Below are 19,465 nucleotides of genomic sequence, written 5' to 3' on the forward strand. Positions count from 1 at the left end.
ATTGTGTATCCTGCTCTCCACCCGCATTTGGCTTCTTCCCCAGGGTTCTTCTTCCAGAAGCTGACGAGAGAAAAGAACCACACGGGCTGCAAGAAGAAACAGTCACAGGGCACCAGGAGGCGGAGGACGTAGAGCACCCTTGCCTAAGTTGGCCCAGGCCCCACGGGGCGCAGAAATAAAGGCCACACCCCCCACGAGCACGTGGCCAGACTGTCCAATCGTCGCTACTGAAGCTGGGCACTGGTCTTTGATTGGTGTTCCTGGAGACTCCCTCACATTCTTGGATCAGCCCAAAGCTAGGCTCAGGCTCCGACGGTGGCCGGTGGGGGTCACGAGGCTTCGGAGTGAAAAGAAGGGTTTGGCTTGTGGGACGCAGCCGCTTCTGTGCTGGGGAGTCGCTGAGCGGCCGGGCTCCAGGGACATGGCGGCGGCCTCTGCGGTGTCGGTGCTGCTGGTGGCGGCGGAGAGGAACCGGTGGCATCGTCTCCCAAGCCTGCTCCTGCCGCCGAGGTGGGTGGAGGGGCCGTGGCGCAGTGGACAGAAGCGGGAGCGAGGGTGCACGGACCCGAGTGAGCCGTGGGAGGTGCGGCAGGACCCAGGGTCGGGGTGGGGAGGACGGTAGAAAAACCCCAGCTACTTTCGGGGGGCGGGTCTGCTGGCAGTCACGGCGTCGGGAGGAAGACATCCCCACCAGTCCTTCCGTTTCTCCCCGCTTCCGCACATCCACGCTTCAGGGCGCCGTTGGCTTCGGTTTTCCATTTCTGAGCACTGGGCCCACCATCCTCCAGGCTCCCCTCGCCGTCGCTGCAGCTCGTAGCCGTTTGCATCGGGCTTTCGCAGCACCTCTTAGGTGGGAGCGTTGTTATAATCCGGTTCCGGGGAAGCCCGAAGGGATCAACGACTTGCTCAATGGAACACAGCTATTAAGAAATGGGGCCAGGATGCCCTCAAAGCGTTTTTCAGTTCAGCTGTGCCCCATCAGGTGTCCGGTTCAGAGAAAGACTCCTGGAGTTCATTCTCATTGTTAGAAGGAATGAAGTTGTCAAGAAGAGCAAATGTACCTTCCACAGAGCTGGGAAATTATTTTGTCAAAAACTCTTGTACCCAAGTTTGAACAACGCTATCAGATGACACAGTCTAGCTCACCTGACTCCAGCTCTGTTTCAAATTCTGAGCTCTAAGCTTTGGTGGCAGTAACTCTGGCAGTGGAAACACCCTCAGGCTTGTAGGTAGCTTGCTTCTTTGTCTTCTTTTGCTTCATGATTATCATCCTTCATCATTCTGGAAAGATTGACAGTTTAGTGTTCAAGGGCACAGACTCTGCAGTCAAGGCTGGGGTCTTAGCTTAGTTAGCCACTCACTAGGTGTGTGACTTTGGGAAAGTTACTTAATATTTCTTCTTTAATTTTCTCACCTTGGAGATGATACTAGTACCTTGGGTTGTGAAAATTAAATGAATTAACTCATGGAATGAGATTTAAGCACAATCTCATACATAAAATCAGTCTGTAAACGCAAACCCAACCATTTAAATGAACGTTTGCTTGCTTTTTCCAGAAATATTGTAGGTACCTTTTTTAGTTACTTAATTTTAGGAGTGCTCAAGAGAAACATGAGAAAGTTGTGGCAAGTTGGCTGGGCCCAGTGGCTCACGCCTGTAATCCCAGCACTTTGGGAGGCCAAGACGGGCAGATCACAAGATCAGGAGATCAAGACCATCCTGGCTAACACGGTGAAACCCTGTCTCTACTAAAAAAAAAAAAAAATTAAAAAAAATTAGCCGGGTGTGGTGGCGCGCGCCTGTAGTCCTGTAGTCCCCCGCCTGTAGTCCCAGCTACTCAGGAGGCTGAGGCAGGGGAATGGTGTGAACCCAGGAGGCAGAGCTTGCAGTGAGCTGAGATCGCGCCACTGTACTCCAGCCTGGGTGACAGAGTGAGACTCCATCTAAAACAAACAAACAAACAAAAGAGTTGGTGAAAGTAATGTTAATGTTCTTCTTGTTCTTCTGGTTTTTCTTTTCTTAGGTTTCCAGGGCTCTTCAGGTTAGTACCATAGACCCATTTTCTCTCTCTCTTCCCTTTCAAAGCTTAGCTATTGTCTATAGAACTGTCCTCAAGTATGTCACCCTGGAGAGTGTTAGAGTTGTTAATGGCTTATAGAAGTAAAACTCTTCGCCAGGAGAGTTGGTTCATGCCTGTATTCTTAGTACTTTCTCAGCACTGTGGGATCCAAGGTGGGAGGATTGCTTGAACTCAAGAGTTCAAGACGAGCCTGGGCAACATAGTGAGGCTTCATCTCTACAAAACGTTAAAAAATTAGCCAGGCATAGTGGCACACACCTGTAGCCACAGCTACTTGGGAGGATGAGGAGGGCAAGGATGGCTTGAGCCCAGGGGTTCCAGGCCATAGTGAGCCATGATCACACCACTGTACTCCATCCTGGGTAACATCCCATCTCTAAACAAAAAAAAATCTTAACATTGCAGATAGTTTACACTATTTTTATGTTATGAATCTCTAGTAGCTCAGAGAAAATAATTTCTAGTGGCAGAATTACATGACAATAAGCTGGTATAGAGCCACCTTGAATCAGGGAAGCAACTTCTTAATCTTGTTTAAGCCATTGCTTTTAAGTTGCAGCTTAGATAATTGTGAAAAATGGCATAGATGATCAGAACATTGTTGGGATAGAGGAGTATAGTTAAGTGGGCTCTTTCTCTGTCTCTCTCTCTCCCCCCCCCCCCCGCTCTTTCCCCCTGCCTCCCTTCTTCTGTCGTCACTAGAAGATTGCAAAAGAAAGCTTTAGGTCAACAGTAGCCTTGAAACTTAATCAGTCTTAAGCTACCTTTACCAACCAACAACCATTTAATAGATAAATCTGCCCAGAATAGGCCTTGAAACGTATCAGAAGCCTATCTGAAGAATGTGAAGGGAAGATGATGTTATGAGCTAGAAAATACCTCATAAAGATCAGGAAAGATGATCCCCCTCCTTCATGATCAAGAAGGTAAGGTCAGCTGAAATGGAAAGGTATGGGAAAGCAGCAGCCTCCTGAGGAAGCCAGCTCACGGAACTCTCCTGCCAAAGCTGTGGGTCTTCCCAGCAGCTCCTCATGGATGGCAGCATCCGAGTGTGCATTGTAGGGCAATGAGTGTATAGATGCATATAGATGTGTAGGTGTCTCCTGCATCTTGGCTCCAGTGAAATACTAGTCCTGCTCAACTACATAGTCATATACATAGTATGTATATACTATTGCCTAGTTACATAGTTTCTAATGCACATGCTGTGCTTTTATCTTGTGCTTTGTGAATAATCTAAAATGGTTAGTCCTTTATAACCACATCTTCCAGGTATAGACAAAAACGTGGAATTGCTTCTGTAATTTGTTGGTTTCCCTGCCTATGCTTTTTAAATTTTTAAAAATTTTTATTTATTTATTTATTTTTGAGATGGAGTCTAACTCTGTCGCCCAGGCTGGAGTGTAGTGGCATGATCTTGGCTCACTGCAACCCCTGCCTCCCAAGTTCAAGTGATTCTCCTACCTCAGCCTCCCAAGTAGCTGGGATTACAGGCACACACCACCACACCTGGCTAATTTTTGTATTGTTAGTAGAGATGGGGTTTCACCATATTGGCCAGGCTGGTCTCGAACTCCTGACCTCAGGTGATCCCCCAGCCTCAGCCTCCCAAAGTGGTGAGATTACAGGCGTGAGCCACCGCACCCAGCCCGCTTATCCTCTTTAGCTGAAACTTAATAGACGTTATACCTTTTTGTTCCTAAAGTGAATCTGGCCTGTTTTCTGTCAGCTCTTGGTTAATGGTTCATTGTTACCTTATTTTATAAATAGGTATCATGAAACTTAAAAATTGTTGAGATTTCTACCTCATTAAGACACCTCAAGTCATCTTGTCTCCCCATTTCTTCATTTTGTTTTAGTACAAGGACTGGGAATAGCATTATATAATACTTTTAAAACTGAGAGGTACCTTCAAGATCACCTCTTACAGTCTCATCTCGTGTGTGAGAACACTGAAGCCCAAGATATTAAATCTTGCATCCTCAACTGGGATGATATCACCGCTAAAGGTGGAAATTGATTCTTGGGAGAGCCAGAAAATCTTAAGATTTTTTTCATGGTTTACGGCTTACCTAAGTTCAACCTTACCCCACCCTTCCTGCAAGGAATAAAATCTTTTACAAGTTTTCTCATTAGGAGAGTAATAATGAAAAAAAGTTTGAGAAACACTGATGTAAAGTGACTCGATTCTGGGCAAGCTGGTCATTGGAGGGACTCGGATGAGAACGCAGCTCTTCTGGTCCCACAGCCAACATTCTTTCTGCTGCCCCTGTTTAACTTCCGTTTATTTCTCTGGTCTTACTTTTTAAACATGTCTCATGTTTCAACTTGAGTGGTATTTTTCAAACTGTAGAATAACCAACATATTTTAATAAAATAGGATACAACTGAAAGTACCAAAAGGCAGAATGAGTCATTTTTAACAAAACATCTGTTTTCATTATGTGTGTGTCCTCGGTGGTTTGTATTGTGAGTAGTAGCCAAAAAGGTTTCAAAAAAGCTAAACTAGATGATGTTGGTATACCTTGGTTGTTTAATCATCTCTGACTCTGTGGTCTTATGCCAGCCTCAGGAACAAGCAGCTAGGTGACTCATTCAAGGACAGGTAGTACGAGGGAAAACAGCCAGATCTCTAACTCTTGAGTTCTAGATTAGTTTTCTACCCACTAAGAAAGCCTTACTAAAGCACTGTTAGTTGACTTAAGGTTTCATGTTTTAAGAAACTGAAGTTCTTTTGAAAGAACAATTGCGTTGCCTATTCTGTTTAATTATAATTCCTTTTGGATTTATGTTACAGGACATGGGTGTGGAGGCAAAGAACCATGAAGTACACAACAACCACAGGTACTGACAGACTTTGTTGTTCTATTTGATTTTGCTTCAGATTGGAAGTGTTTAAGAAAGGGAACTGTTTAATCCCTTAGTATGTGCATAGTAGAATTAGTTATCATAAAATTTGGATTTTCATGATAATTTTCTAGGAAGTGTTAAGTCATGGTTTTCACCTCTTTTATATCAAATCTCTCTTGCTGTTAAGTCTAAAATACAGAGGGCAGCCGGGCGCAGTGGCTCATGCCTGTATCCCAGCACTTTGGGAGGCTGAGGTGGGTGGATCACCTGAGGTCAGGAGTTCGAGACCAGCCTGGACAACATGGCGAAACCCTGTGTCTACTACAAAATACAAAAATTAGCCAGGTGTGGTGGCGGGTGCCTGTAATCCAAGCTACTTGGGAGGCTGAGGCAGGAGAATCGCTTGAACCCGGGAGGCGTCGGTTGCAGTGAGCCAAGATCATGCCACTGCATTCTAGCCTGGGTGACAGTGCAAGACTCCGTCTCAAAAAAAAAAAAAAGGAAAATAACTAAATAAATAAAATACAGAGGGCAATAATGGAGAACATTTTATATTCGTGTTGTTCTTTCTGACTGTTTGACCCTCTTAGTGTATTGCATTGGAAAATCATAACTACGATGGTCTAAAGCAGTGCTTTGAAAAAGCTGTTTTAAGTAGCAAAACCTTTTTTTCCAAATAAACTTTAACATGGAATTCCCAACTATAAAACATATAAAAGTGTAATAAAGTATAACTTCCAGCGGATTGGGTATAACCTTTTCCCTACCCTGCTCTCCTTCACCTGCCCACAGTCATACATATGTCATCTATCAGCCCCTGTGACAACTCTTGGGCTCTATAGAGCCCCATGGAAAAACACTTGAATTAGGTGCAACCTTATTTTTTTTTTAAAGAAGAAATAACTTTATTATGTTGAGCCTATGGATTCTATTTAATAACTTTATTATGAACTGTCAAAGAACATTTATTTCATGTGTGATATTAAAAGTACATTTTATATATGCAGTAGCTTGTCATTATGGTGCCATGCCAGTAGACTGGTACAAGAGTCACTTGTGTTGCAGGAGAACCACACACACCTGTGTACATAGGGGTAGAGGCAGAGAAGCAGAGTAACTGAGACCTTAAATTCTGGAGTGATGCAGATCTAGGTTGAAATCCTGAATTCTTCCTTTAGCTGTGTAATTTTGGGAAAATAATAACTCTTTTAGCATTAGTTTCTTCATCTTTAAAATTGAGATAACAGTGATAGTATCTATTTCATTAGGATTATTGTGAAAATTTAAGTCAATGTTGAGTCTTTAGCACAGGACCTGAGGCACAGAAAGTGCTTATTAAAGATTAGTTATTATTGGCCGGGTGTGGTGGCTCACACCTGTAATCCCAGCACTTTGGGAGGCCAAGGCGGGTGGATCACCTGAGGTCAGGAGTTCAAGACCAGCCTGGCCAATGTGGTGAAACCCTGTCTCCACTAAAAATATAAAAATTAGCTGGGCGTGGTGGTGGGCACTTGTAATTTCAGCTACTCAGGAGGCTGAAGCAGGAGAATTGCTTGACCCTGGGAGGTGGGGGTTGCAGTGAGCTAAGATCGCACCATTGCACTCCAGCCTGGGGGACAAGAGCAAAACACTGTCTCAAAAATAAATAAATAAATAAATAAATAAATAAATAAAGATTCGTTATTATTAATGATGATAATTTTTAGCACTATTATAATTTGATCTTTGGCATAACAAAGCGTCTTTTAATTTTATTTTGTGTTGCTTTGTATTTTAAGTTAAAAAGGCTGAGTAATTTATGTTAATGAGTACCTTGAATTTCAGTGAAAAGAAGTGCACTGTTTAATATTAGTTAAAGTGGTCATTTTGGGCTCAGTTATGCTAGTTTTACCAAAAAGTCTGAACTTACCAGTTCGAGTCCTTATTAGCCAGTTAATATCGTATTCTCATTCTCGTTCTTTGCTCTCCAGTAACATTTCTGTGTGATTTTCATGGTGTTTTAAACAGGAAGAAACATTACCAAGGTCCTCATTGCAAACAGAGGAGAAATTGCCTGCAGGGTGATGCGCACAGCCAGAAAACTGGGTGTACAGTCTGTGGCAGTTTATAGTGAGGCTGACAGGAATTCCATGCATGTAGATATGGTATGTGTTAAAAATTGGAAGCCACGTCTTACGTTTATTCATTTACTGTGTCAGTATTTCAGTTCTTTATGATGACAGTTGATATTTGCTAGTGTTAACAGGGTTGAAGTAGGTAAGTTCAAACTCTCACTGATAATTCTTGGGAACATTTTTCAGATACAACATAGTTGAACTAAGCGGTGTGCTTAGTAGAACAGTTGATTTACAGGGAAGGTCTTTATCTCCTTGAGGATTGGTTAAAACAGTTCACAGAATGTTGGTGATCCACTGATTACACTTTGAGTAGCTCATGTCCACATTCCCTATATACAAGGAGAAAGATCCAGGCTCTATTCTTTTTTTTTTTTTTTTTTTTTGTGACTGAGTCTTGCTCTCTTGCCCAGGCTGGAGTGCAGTGGCCTGATCTCAGCTCACTGCAAGCTCCGCTTCTCAGGTTCAAGCGATTCTCTTGCCTCCATTCTCCTGCCTCCATTCTCCTGCCTCAACCTCTCGAGTAGCTGGGACTACAGGCACCCACCACCATGACCAGCTAATTTTTTGTATTTTTAGTAGAGACGGGGTTTCACCGTGTTAGTCAGGATGGTCTTGATCTGCTGACCTCATGATCCGCCGGCCTCAGCCTCCCAAAGTGCTGGGATTACAGGCGTGAGCCACCATGCCCGGCCAATCCAGGCTCTGTTCTTAGCAACTGCTACTTACTGGCTGAGTGATCTTAGCCAAGTCGCTTCATGTTTCTCAGCCTTGCTTCATCTGTAAAATTATAACTAAAAAGACCCAACTCCCTGAAGTTTGTGAATGTTATGAGTGAGTTATTACTAGTTTTTTTCGTTTTGTTTTTGTTTTTGACAGAGTCTCACTCTGTTGCCCAGGCTGGAGTGTAGTGGGGTGTTCTTGGCTCACTGCAACCTCCGCCTCCCGGGTTCAAGTGATTCTCATGCCTCAGCCTCCTGAGTAGCTGGATTACAGACATGCACCACCATGCCCGGCTAATTTTTTGTATTTTTAGTAGAGACAGGATTTCACCACATTGGCCAAAATGGTCTCGAACTCCTGGCCTCAAATGATCCACCCACCTTGGCCTCCCAGAGTGCTGAGTTACAGGTGTGAGCCGCTGCGCCCAGCCTATCACTAGCTTTTATCCACCAGAAATAACTCCAAGTATGGGTGAATTCAACTGTTGGCCTTCATTATGCCTGCAGCAAGACTCCAAGCACTAGCATCAATTCATGATGAACAGCCTCACCCGGGCTTTTATCACTGTACAGCAGGCCCTTGTGGCTCTCTAGCCACTTTTTTCCTCATTCTGTCCACTGAGTATTTCAGACCTGTTTCTCTTCATTCCAACCTCCAATTCTCCCTCCACCCACCCACTTGCAGCAGATGATCTTGATTTCACAGAGAAAATAAAATTGAGCTTCCTGACACAGAATCTGCTGACTTAGTTACATCTGCATCCATCTTTTCCCATCGAAGGTCAGTCCCTCTGGATCCCTTCTCTTGTCTTTTTAAGAATTTCCCCTGCTGGGCACAGTGGCTCACGCCTGTAATCCCAGCACTTTGGGAAGCCAAGGCAGGTGAATCACCTGAGGTCAGGAGTTTGAGACCACCCTGACCAACATGGAGAAATCCCATCTCTACTAAAAATACAAAATTAGCTAGGCGTGGTGTCACATGCCTATAATCCCAGCTACTCAGGAGGCTGAGGCAGGAGAATCGCTTGAACCCGGGAGGTGGAGGTTGCAGTGAACTGAGATCGTATCATTGCACTCCAGCCTGGGCAACAAGAGTGAAACTCCATGTCAAAGAAAAAAAATTTCCCAAAATAAGAGAGTAAATTTTAAATGTATTACCGTGAAAAATAGTAGGTAAGTGAGATGATGGCTAGGTTTATTGGCTTGATTCAATCATTCCACATTGCATGTGGCAAAACATCACATTGTACCCCATAAATGCATACAATTATGATTTATCAATTAACAGTATTAATAAAACATAAAGCAAAAGGAGACATTCCTATGTCAAAAAGAAAAGGATCTTCCATTTTTCAATGATGGGTCTTCAACCACTCTCTACTAGACTGATAATATCCGTGTCCCAAAATCCAGTGGAGTCCCCAGGACTGAGCTGACTCTACCCCTCAGCAGCATTTAACAACTTGTACACTGCTCCCTTCTTTTAGAAATAAGTTCTCATGGCTTTCTCAGCCTCTTGCCACCTTGTGTTCTCTCAGTGTCCTTTCTCTGGACCCTACCCATCTACCAGAACCTTATGTTGAAGTTTCTTGGGACTTGGTCCTTGGCCCTCTTTTCTCAGTGTATACTCTCATTCTAGATCATTTTAAATACTCCTGTAGCTTTGAGAAACAAATTTCTATTTGTAGCCCAGACTTTCTTTTGATCATGATACATGTATATCCAACTGCCCATTCAACGTCTCCACTTTGATATTGTCACAGATACCAAACTAGTGTGACTGAAATTGAACTCATGACTCTTCACCTGTACTGAACCTGCATTTCTTACAGAATTCCCTAACCCTGTAGCGGACAACACCATTGCTAGTAAAAACAATAATGTCAGAGATCTAGAAGTCTTTGAACATTTTTTTGTCTTCTTTCGCACTCTACATCCTTCCCCCCTCATCTAGTAAATGACCAAGTACTGTTAATTGTATTTCCCAAACATTTCTTTCCACTTCTTTCCACCCCGTCCCACCTATAACTTAACTCAAAGCCACAATCACCTTCTTTTTTTTTGAGCCAGGGTCTCACTCTGTCACTTAGGCTGAAGTGCAGTGGCACAATCACAGCTCACTGCAGTCTCAACCCCCCAGGCTCAAGCAATCCTCCCACCTCAGCCTCCTGAGTAGCTTGAACTACAGGCACTTGCTACCATGGCCGGCTAATTTTTTAAATTTTTTTGTAGAGATAATGTCTCACTATGTTGTCCCAAAGTGCTGGGATTATAGGGATTATAGGCATAAGCCACCATGCCCGGCCCCACTTATCATCCCTTGCTTGACCAAATGCTGCAGCCTCCTAAGTAGCCTCTCTACCTCCACTCTTAACTGTCCCCCATCCCCAGCCAACAATCTGTTTTCTGCTTTTCAGCCAGACTGAGAGTGTGAAATAAAAATGTACTTAAGTTACTCCTCTTCTTAAATGCTTTAAACCTTTATATGGTCCACCAGCTTATCAGTAATTTAAAAGGTGGATAATATTCATTGTTGATGAGGGTGGTTAGAAACTGGTATGTTGATGGAAATATATATTGATAAAACCATTTCAAGGCTGATTAACCAGAAGCTATTAAACTATGCATATCCTTCAACCCAACCCTGCAAACATTCTTGTAGGTTTCTGTCCTTCAGGCATGCTCACATATATGTGCTAAGAGAAGTGTGTACAGGAATGTCTGCTTTAGCCTTGCCCACATCCAGTTTTTTGCTGTTATAACCTAGGTGCGCATTAAGAGCTACATGATTAAATGAACTGTAATACCACCATACTATGGAATATTTTGCAAATGTTATACAAAATAAGGTATAGACATGTGCACTAGCAAGAAAAAGAGCTCCCAAGACATACTGTTAATGGAAAAAGCAGTTGCAGAAGATAATTATATAGTATGGTCCTATTTATGTAAAAACAAGAACTAAAACTGCATGTGTTTATATAAACATATATGACTAGTTAGGAATATGGATATGGAACAATATGTCTCGAGTTGATTATAGTGGATGTTCTGTCTGGAAGGAGACTGCAATGGGGGGAGTACCAAAGGGCTACTTTGTATTTGTATTATAATTCACGTTCTTTAGAATGAGAATAGATTTGTGTTTTGTGGAGTTAAAAGTAAAAAACAGGCTGGGTGCTGTGGCTCATGCCTGTAATCCCAGCACTTTGAGAGGCCCAGGCAGGCAGATCACCTGAGGTCGTGGCTAACATAGTGAGGCCCTGTCTCTACTACAAATACAAAAATTAACTGGGTGTGGTGGCATGCACCTGTAATCCCAGCTACTCGGGAGGCTGAGGCAAGAGAATCACTTGAACCCGGGAGGCAGAGGTTGCAGTTAGCCGAGATTGCACCACCACACTCCAGCCTGAGCGACAGAGCAAGACTTACCTCAAAAAAAAAAAAAAAAAACACCACAAAACAGCAACAACAACAAAAAAAACATTTAAAATGGTCTCTTTGTGTGCTTACTTAGGAGAAAGCCCAAAGTTTTTTAACGTCTTATAGGGCCTTTGAAACCTGTGTCCAGCTTTCTGTCCAGCATCCTCTCTGGCCTCTGGACCCCTTGCTCATTGTGTTCCAGCCACACAAACCTTTCTTCGGTCGCTCAAATGGACCAGTTTTCCTCCCACCTTTTTGTAGGTTGTTTTCTTCGCCTGAAAGCCTCAACCTCAGCTCCATTCCTGTTCCGAACTCCACATTCTTGATCTGTTTGCCAGGCAAAGTCTTGATCATCCTTGAGGAGCCTCCCCTGACTTCCCTCCTAGGCATTTCCTGACCACCTTCAGACCAGATCAGGCATTCCTCCTGTAGCCTTTATGCCCTTGGTTTTTCCTCCATGACGTTCATCACAGTTGTCATTAAGTGTGTGAGTGTATGTTTAATGTCTGGCTCTCTCCCTAGACAGGGACATCTGTTCACTATGGTACAGGCAGCTCCCACCTCAAAGTGTGGCACATAGTAGGCCTTCAGTAAGTCTTGGGATGAATGAATGATGTGCTCTAAGTGGTCTACTTCAAGGGATGCTATGATTGTGTGAAAGTTTTAAGGAATGATATAAAATAATTCACAAATGTATGAAAGGAGCATTATCATCATACTCTGATAATTATATAAACTTTAATCAACTTTGTAAGCTTTTTTCTTTGTGTACATCTGTCACATATTTTGTTTCTATTACCAAATATAAATTTTTGGCATTGAATACATTTAAGGTTATTATTGTTTTTGTAATAGTATCATGACTAATGTCTGTTGCTTTCTATCCTGAGACACTTTAGTTTCACACCAGTGTGTGGCTTGTGCATGAAAACAAAGTTTTGTTACCCTCTTCATGCAAAAGATTCTAAGACTGGCTTATTTTTATAGCATAGACATATGCTGGTACTTCAGTTTTTCAATTCTTGCACTGTTCTTGAGGGAGTGGCATTTTTATTTACAATAATAAAATGACCCCAAAGCAGTTCTGTATAGTGTATGAGTATGTACTAGCCACAAAGTCTTTTAAACATGTGATGTTTCTTAAACAGGCAGATGAAGCATATTCCATCGGTCCCGCTCCCTCCCAGCAGAGCTACCTATCTATGGAGAAAATCATTCAAGTGGCCAAGACCTCTGCTGCACAGGTGAGGGTTGTGAAGAGATTTGCGGTGCAAAAGGAATACGTTTTGTGCAACTGATGCAGTTACTTATAGAAATTTTCTATTTTTAGCCCTTCGCAAGATCTTTACATTTGATTATTGGATTATCATTGTAAACTAGGCATGTCCCATCTCATTTCTCAGCCAGTCTGCCTTTTTACTGGCTCCTGTGTACTTTAGATACTTTGGGAAATAGGTGGAAAGAGGATCTAAATTATAAGTTAAAATTAGGAGAGAATTCAGCTCTTCTGTCTTCAAAACTACATGCTCAAATCCTTTGGGAGAAATAGGTAGGTAGGGCTCTAAATTACAAGGTAAAATATAAGCAAGAAAGAAATATTTTTCCACCCCAACTTCCCAGTCTCATTCTAGGGCCACGTAGGGAACTTAAGGAAGACGATTCAGGCAAATGGAATTGCCAAGACTCTGAGATGAAAACAAGCTGGCGTTCAAGGGAGAAAAGTGTTCAGTGTGGTTGGAGTGAAGGCAGTAAGGGGCTGTGTCATTCAGGTATAGTCAGTAAAACCAAAATTCCATTTGACATTTCAGCAGAAGGAGCTTAGTTGAGGAATTAGTTCCACCAGTGTTAGAGAGCTGAAGGCGGGCCGGGGATGTTGAAATTGCCCCATAATAATAACAGAAATTGACAACCATCCTTTGGGCTGTAGGAGAGACTGGTGGAGGGACCTTCTGCAGCTGTTCTGAGATCTGTGGAGGGGCCCTACCTGGCTGCAGGGGGCTTAATGAGGCTAGTTCTTGGAGTTCCAAAAGAACCTGAAGACCGGAACAATCACCGCTTCCTGGCGGCAAGGAGTAGGAAAGCTTCCTTGTTCAGGTTTGCCTACAGTGACCCCTGCTGGCGAAACCTAACAGGAAGCCCACTGGCAAATAGGCAGAGCTCCTTCACAAGGCACCAGGTAGAAGGTTGGGTTTGCGGCTGGGAGAACCAGCTTACAGGAAGAAAGTGGTAGGAGATGATGGAGCAGAGAGAGGTAGGGGTAGCATCATTTAGAGCATTACAAGTGTTGTTTGTTTGTTTTTGACAGGGTTTTTGCTCTGCTGCCCAGGCTGCAGTGCAGTGGCACAATCGTGGCTCACTGCAGCTTCCAACTCCCAGGCTCCCACTTCAGCCTCCCAAGTATCTGGGACCACAGGTGCACACCACCACACCTGGCTAATTTTTTATTTTTTATAGGGATGGGCTTTCTGCCTGTTGCCCAGGCTGGTCTTGAACTTCTGGGCTCAAGTGTTCTGCCTGCCTCAGCCTCCCAAAGTGAGAACATTATAGGTCTTGATAAGGAGTTCGTATTTCATTCTGAGTAGCCATTGGGGGGTTTTTTAAAGCTGAGGAGTAAAGCCATCGGCTTTACTTTTTAATAAAATCATTGTAGCTTCTGGGCAGGGAAATGGCTGATTGGAGTGGGGGCAAAGGTAGGGACAGCAACATTGAAAGAAGGCAAAACAATTAAAAGTAAATTGCTGTAGTGTTGGCCATCACCCTCACCTGAATTCCTGCTCCTTAGAAATTCTTCGTTGTCTCCTCTAGCACATTGATCATTCAGCATTTGATTTCCTGTTCTAGTCATATTTATACTTAATTAGTGCTTTGTTTAACAAGTTTAATATAGATATTGGCTCCTCCATAACTCCTTTGTGCTCTCCTAAGAACTCATATCTTACACCGTTTTTTTTAGCATACCTCCTAGCAACCCAGTGAGCTTGTACACAGTCCTCAATTTGTTTTTATTTTTGTTTTTTAAGACAGGGGTTCACTTATCATCCAGGCTGGAGTGCAGCAGTGAGGGTTCAAGCAATCCCCCCACCTCAGCCTCCCAAGTAGCTAGAGCTACAGGCTTGCATCACCATGCCCAGCTGATTTTTTAAATTTTTGTAGAGATAGAGCCTCCCTATGTTACCCAGACTGGTCTCAAACTCCTGGCCTCAAGTCATCCTCCCACCTCAGCCTCCCAAAGTGTTGGGATTACAAGTGTAATCTACTGCACCCAGCCAAGTCCTTAACTCAAATTAGTGAATATGTATAGTTGTTTTGTATTGATGTGTCCCTAAATCAGTGTTCTCTTCTTTGGAATACAGTTCTTAAACTGAATAGGTATTAATTTATACAAATGCATATTTAAAATATGCTTGTTTATAAAGCTTTTTTGGTTATAGCCTGAAGTAAAAGGTCCTTAGGAGGGTAAGAAGATGATAATAATACATGGAGATATGTATCTCTCTCTCTCACATGTCCTTAGGCATTCAGGCCCTTTAACAAACATCACTTTGTGTATTTATCATGTGTTTAAGCATAAATGCCATGGTATTATTACCTTCATCTTATGGGCATAACATCTAATGCACAGAAGGTTGCATGATGTTATTCCAGATCATCTAAATCTTGCGTCAAAGTGTGGTCCATGGACAGCAGGTTTGACATTACTCGTGAACTTGTTAGAAATTCAGACTTTTAAACTGGGCACAGTGGCTCACGTCTGTAATCCCAGCTACTCAGAAGGCTGAGGCAGGAGGGATTGCTTAAACCCCGGAGTTTGAGGCCAGCCTGTAGAAGATAGCAAGACCCCATCTCTAAATAAAAAACAGTAATAGCCTTTAAGTCCTACCCTATACCCACTGTAATTTGCATTTTATGCAAAATTTGCATTTTTTATCAAGATACCCCAGTGATCTGATATCAAAACGTGTCTAATCACTGAAAGAGAAAAGGATTAAACAAGAGTATTCTGACTCCCAGCCCTATTCCCTGTTCATTGGACCAGACTGAGCAGTAGAACTTTCTTGCCCTGCATTTTGGAAAAAGGGAAGGTGTTGTTTAATTAGAAATTTTTATTAATTAAAAATTACTTCTTGTAGGTCAGTGAGCTTCCTTTTTATTTTATTATTGCTTTCTCTTCTAAGCTGCCTCCTCAAGAGCTGAAAATCCACTTTCTTTTTAATGGCCATTTTTCTGAGACCATTTTTTTAGTTTAAATAACAACCCTCTAGCAAATGTATGATATTCTAATTCCAGGGACTTTATCAAGCTTGTACCTATTTAGAATAGTATCATGTTAGTTGCTATAACACAAACAATGAGAAAGGAATAATACTTATTTTGAAGTATGTTCCAAAGAATGTTTGAAAATAATAAAATATTTTTAGACAGTATTTTTAAAAGAATAAAATATTTTCAAAAAATATTCATTTTGCCTGAATATTGAAGATTTGGAGTGTCTTGCAAAAATTAGTGGTGAAAACAAAGGATAAAAGAACAGAAGCCAAGTAACATGAGTGAATGAACGTTGGAATTAAATCAGAAAATTTAGCCTAAGTAAAGCTATTTAGCTCTTTGGGACAGACCTGATCAGAAAGGAAATTTGGTGGGTTATAATTTACAAAGTTCTCCTCTAATAAAAAGATACTTGCCAATTAGGAGAGCAAACCTTCCTTTAATGTCGACTTTAAAGAAGAAACTTATTGGCCATCTAGTAAAGGACATTGAATAACACTTGTACAGTGATTTGAAAGTAGTTTTCTAAAACTCTAGAATTGTTCTTAATGTGGCCATTTTGACATAAGCACTTTTATAGAAATTAAAGTAAAATTTACAAGTGAGCTAAATTTCTGGTGATGCCTGGTGATATAGCTATATTGAGAAACTCAAGAAGATGTAAATATGTTTTAGGCTAGCTTTTTTTTTTTTTTTGTTAAGATGATGTCTCACTCTGTCTCCCAGGCTGGAGTGCAGTGTTATGATCATGGCTCACTGCAGCCTTGAACTCACAGACTCAAGTGATCCTGCCACCTCAGCCTCCCAAGTAGCTGTGATGGGACTGTAGGCACACGTCACTATGCCCAGCTAATTTTTTGTTTGTTTGTTTGTTTTTGAAACAAAGTCTCACTATGTTTCCCAGGCTGGTCTCAAACTCCTAGGCCCAAGTGATCCTTCCCTCTTGGCCTCCCAACGTGTTGGGGTTACCGACGTGAGCCACCACTCTGGCCACACTAGTTCTCTCGATTGCTGGTTGTCTTCAGTCTTCTCTGGTTGGGAAAGAGGCCGTAGTTAACCCTGTCTGCAGATTAGAACCACCTGAGCTTTTAAAGAGACTGTGGTACTGCCTTGTGGAAGAGGTCTGTAGTAACTGCAAAGGAGCATAAAGCGGTCTCTGGAATGCTTGTGATGTTCTGATTCTTGAGCTGAGCACTGGCTGCACAGGTGTATTCAGTTTAAGTAAACTGTGGACATAAGAGCTGTACACTTAGGGCAAATGCAGTTTTCTATATGTATATTATACTTTAGTCTCCTCAGTTATCTGAAGTAGCTCCTGAGCATGAATGTTTTATAAAAGTGCTCCATTTTTTTTTTTTTCCTGTGCTACCAAGAGTTAGGAACTTTATTACAGGTACTAAAAAATCAGTGACAAGTAACTTAAATGCATATAGCAAGTTATTTACGAAATACAAGTACTCTGTGGTTGACCAAAAGGAAGCCCATATGTTTTAAGTATCACAGATGAAGGTAGGAAATTCTTGCTATCAGGTCTCAGGGTCTGTCCAGCCCATGCTGAAGTCTGAGAAGAGTGGGTGGATGAGCAGAAAAAAGACTTAGGGGGCCATAGGCAGGTGAACATGGTTTTATTCAGCAGCGGCTCTTATTAGCATCTTAGTTACACCAGCTCTCTCACACTGTTCACCTTTATCTTAGCTGTCTGCTCTGGCTCTGTGGCTCCTGCCACTCCCATGCTTGCTGCTACATAGCTGGCTCTCCCTTGACTTCAGGGGCAGCAGCTTAACTCTTTTTCTCTCTGGGCATGAGCAAGCCAAGCTGTGTCCTGGCTCCCACCTGTCTGGCTGCAAGACGGACAACTTTGGCTCTCTCTCTCTCTCTCTCTCTCTGGGCACCAACACTCCCACCATGTCAAGCCATGTTGAGCCGAGCTGAGCCCCAAGAGCCCCTGAACAGCGTTAGCCAGGCAATTATACCTTTTACAGACAATAGTGGCATAAAGCCAAGTATGAGCTTACACAAACAGTTATATGACAAGTGCAGTATGTGCCTGCGCTGTAAATTTGCTGAGTCATGCAGGCCTGGATATCCACCTCAGCCTATTCCTTGACCAGAGCACATCCATGTACCTTACACTTGGCAATAAGAATTTAAAGACCATGACTTGTCCGCTTCACCATGGAAAGGACACTTCTCATTTTTGCTTGAAGTTTTTGGCAAACTCTGCTTGAGGGTAGAACCAACAACTTTGCTTATATGTGTCGTCTTGAACAAGTTACAGAGCAAAGTAAATACAAACTAAAAGTTTGGAAGAAATTATTTTGGCAGAGATTTAAGGAGGACAGGAGATAATAGTTTTCTGTGTTTACTAATAAAGACATGTTAGTACTGTGCAATGAACAATCTTGACAGGTTTGCAATCCTGTGACCCACCAGGATGAAGTGGCAGCTCAATACATGCCTGAAGCAAGGGAATTAGTCCGCTGGTAATAGTAGTGGTGCTGTTGTTTTCCCTTGTAATCCATTCAGATGCTCAAGAACATCATGGTTTGGGTATATTAAATTGTTCTTCCTAAGAGAAATTAGTTAAACTTCTTAAGGCTGTTCCCAGAGTGTACGACTGAATTTTATCTTCGCAAGGAGATAGCTCCTTTTGTTTTTAGTTATTGATATGGTTTTGCTGTGTCCCCACCCAAATCTCATCTTGAATTGCTACTCCTACAATTCTGACATATCATGGGAGGAACCCGGTAGGAGGTGATTAAATTATGGGGGTGGATCTTTACTGTGCTGTTCTTATGATAGTGAATGAGTCACATGAGGTCTGATGGTTTTAAGAAACAGGAGTTTCCCTGCACAAGCTCTTTGCCTGCCGCCATCCATGTAAGTTGTGACTTGCTCCTCCTTGCCTTTCCACCATGGTTGTAAGGCCTAAACCTCTTTCTTTTGTAAATTGCCCAGTGTCAAGTATGTCTTTATCAGCAGCATGAAAACAGACTAATACAGAAAATTAGTTCTAGTAGAGTGGGGTGCTGCTGAAAAGATACTTAAAACTGTGCAAGTGACTTTGGAACCGGGTAACAGGCAGACATTGGAACAGTTTGGAGGGCTCAGAAGAATACAGGACAACGTAGTAAAGTTTGGAACTTCCTAGAGACTTGTTGAATGGCTTTGCCCAAAATGCTGATAGCAGTGTGGACAGTGAAGTCCAGGCTGAGGTGGTCTCAGATGGAGATGAGAAACTTGTTAGGAACTGGAGCAAAGGTGACTCTTGTTATGTTTTAGCAAAGAGACTGGCAGCATTTTGCTCCTGCCCTAGAGATTTGTGGACCTTCAAACTTGAGAGAGATGATTTAGGGAATCTAGCAGAAGAAATTTCTAAGCAGCAAAGCATTCAATTGGATGCTATTAAAGGGATTCAGTTTTATAAGGGAAGCAGGGCATAAAAGTTCAGAAAATGTGCAGCCTGACAATGTGATAGAAAAGAAAATCCCATTTTCTGAGGAGAAATTCAAGCTGGCTGCAGAAATTTGCATAAGTAACAAAAAGCCAAATGTTAATCCCCAAGTCAATGGGGAAAATATCTCCAGGGCATGTCAGAGGTCTTCGTGGCAGCCCGTCCCATCACAGGCCCGGAGGCCCAGGAGGGAAAAAATGGTTTCTTGGGCCAGGCCAGACTGCTGTGTGCAGTCTAGGAATTTGGTACCCTCAGTCCCAGCTGCTTCAGCTGTGACTAAAAGGGGCCAAGGTATTACTTGGGCTGTTGCTTCAGAGGGTGGAAGCCCCAAGCCTTGGCAGCTTCCACGTGTTGTGGAGCCTGTGGGTGCACAAAAGTTAAGAATTGAGGTTTGAGAACCTCCGCCTAGATTTCAGAGGATGTCCAGGCAGAAGTTTGCTGCAGGAGTGGATCCCTCATGGAGAACCTCTGTTAGGGCAGTGCAGAAGGGAAATGTGGGGTCAGAGCTCCCACACAGAGTTCCTTTTGGGGCACTGCCTAGTGGAGCTGTGAGAA

At 42.7% G+C, this 19,465-nt stretch overlaps 1 protein-coding gene across 6 annotated transcripts in view; it reads left to right on the top strand.

Moving 5' to 3' along the window:
- The first annotated feature begins 274 nt into the window (after window positions 1-274).
- MCCC1 (methylcrotonyl-CoA carboxylase subunit 1) overlaps window positions 275-19,465 on the top strand; it is an 83,719-nt gene continuing 64,528 nt past the window's right edge. For 2 of the 6 annotated variants that reach the window (XM_007971950.3, XM_007971954.3), the window contains exons 1-5: window positions 322-510; window positions 2,025-2,042; window positions 4,879-4,925; window positions 6,939-7,075; window positions 12,339-12,434. In XM_007971950.3, the coding sequence (XP_007970141.3) occupies window positions 422-510; window positions 2,025-2,042; window positions 4,879-4,925; window positions 6,939-7,075; window positions 12,339-12,434 (387 nt within the window). In that variant the 5' untranslated portion in view covers window positions 322-421. Of the gene's footprint in view, window positions 511-2,024; window positions 2,043-2,953; window positions 3,008-4,878; window positions 4,926-6,938; window positions 7,076-12,338; window positions 12,435-19,465 lie in introns of those variants that run through there. The other 4 variants (XM_007971953.3, XM_007971949.3, XM_007971951.3 and 1 more) reach the window with 4 other exon arrangements.

The sequence above is a fragment of the Chlorocebus sabaeus genome, chromosome 15 (genome assembly GCF_047675955.1).
Source record: "Chlorocebus sabaeus isolate Y175 chromosome 15, mChlSab1.0.hap1, whole genome shotgun sequence".
NCBI lineage: Eukaryota > Metazoa > Chordata > Mammalia > Primates > Cercopithecidae > Chlorocebus > Chlorocebus sabaeus.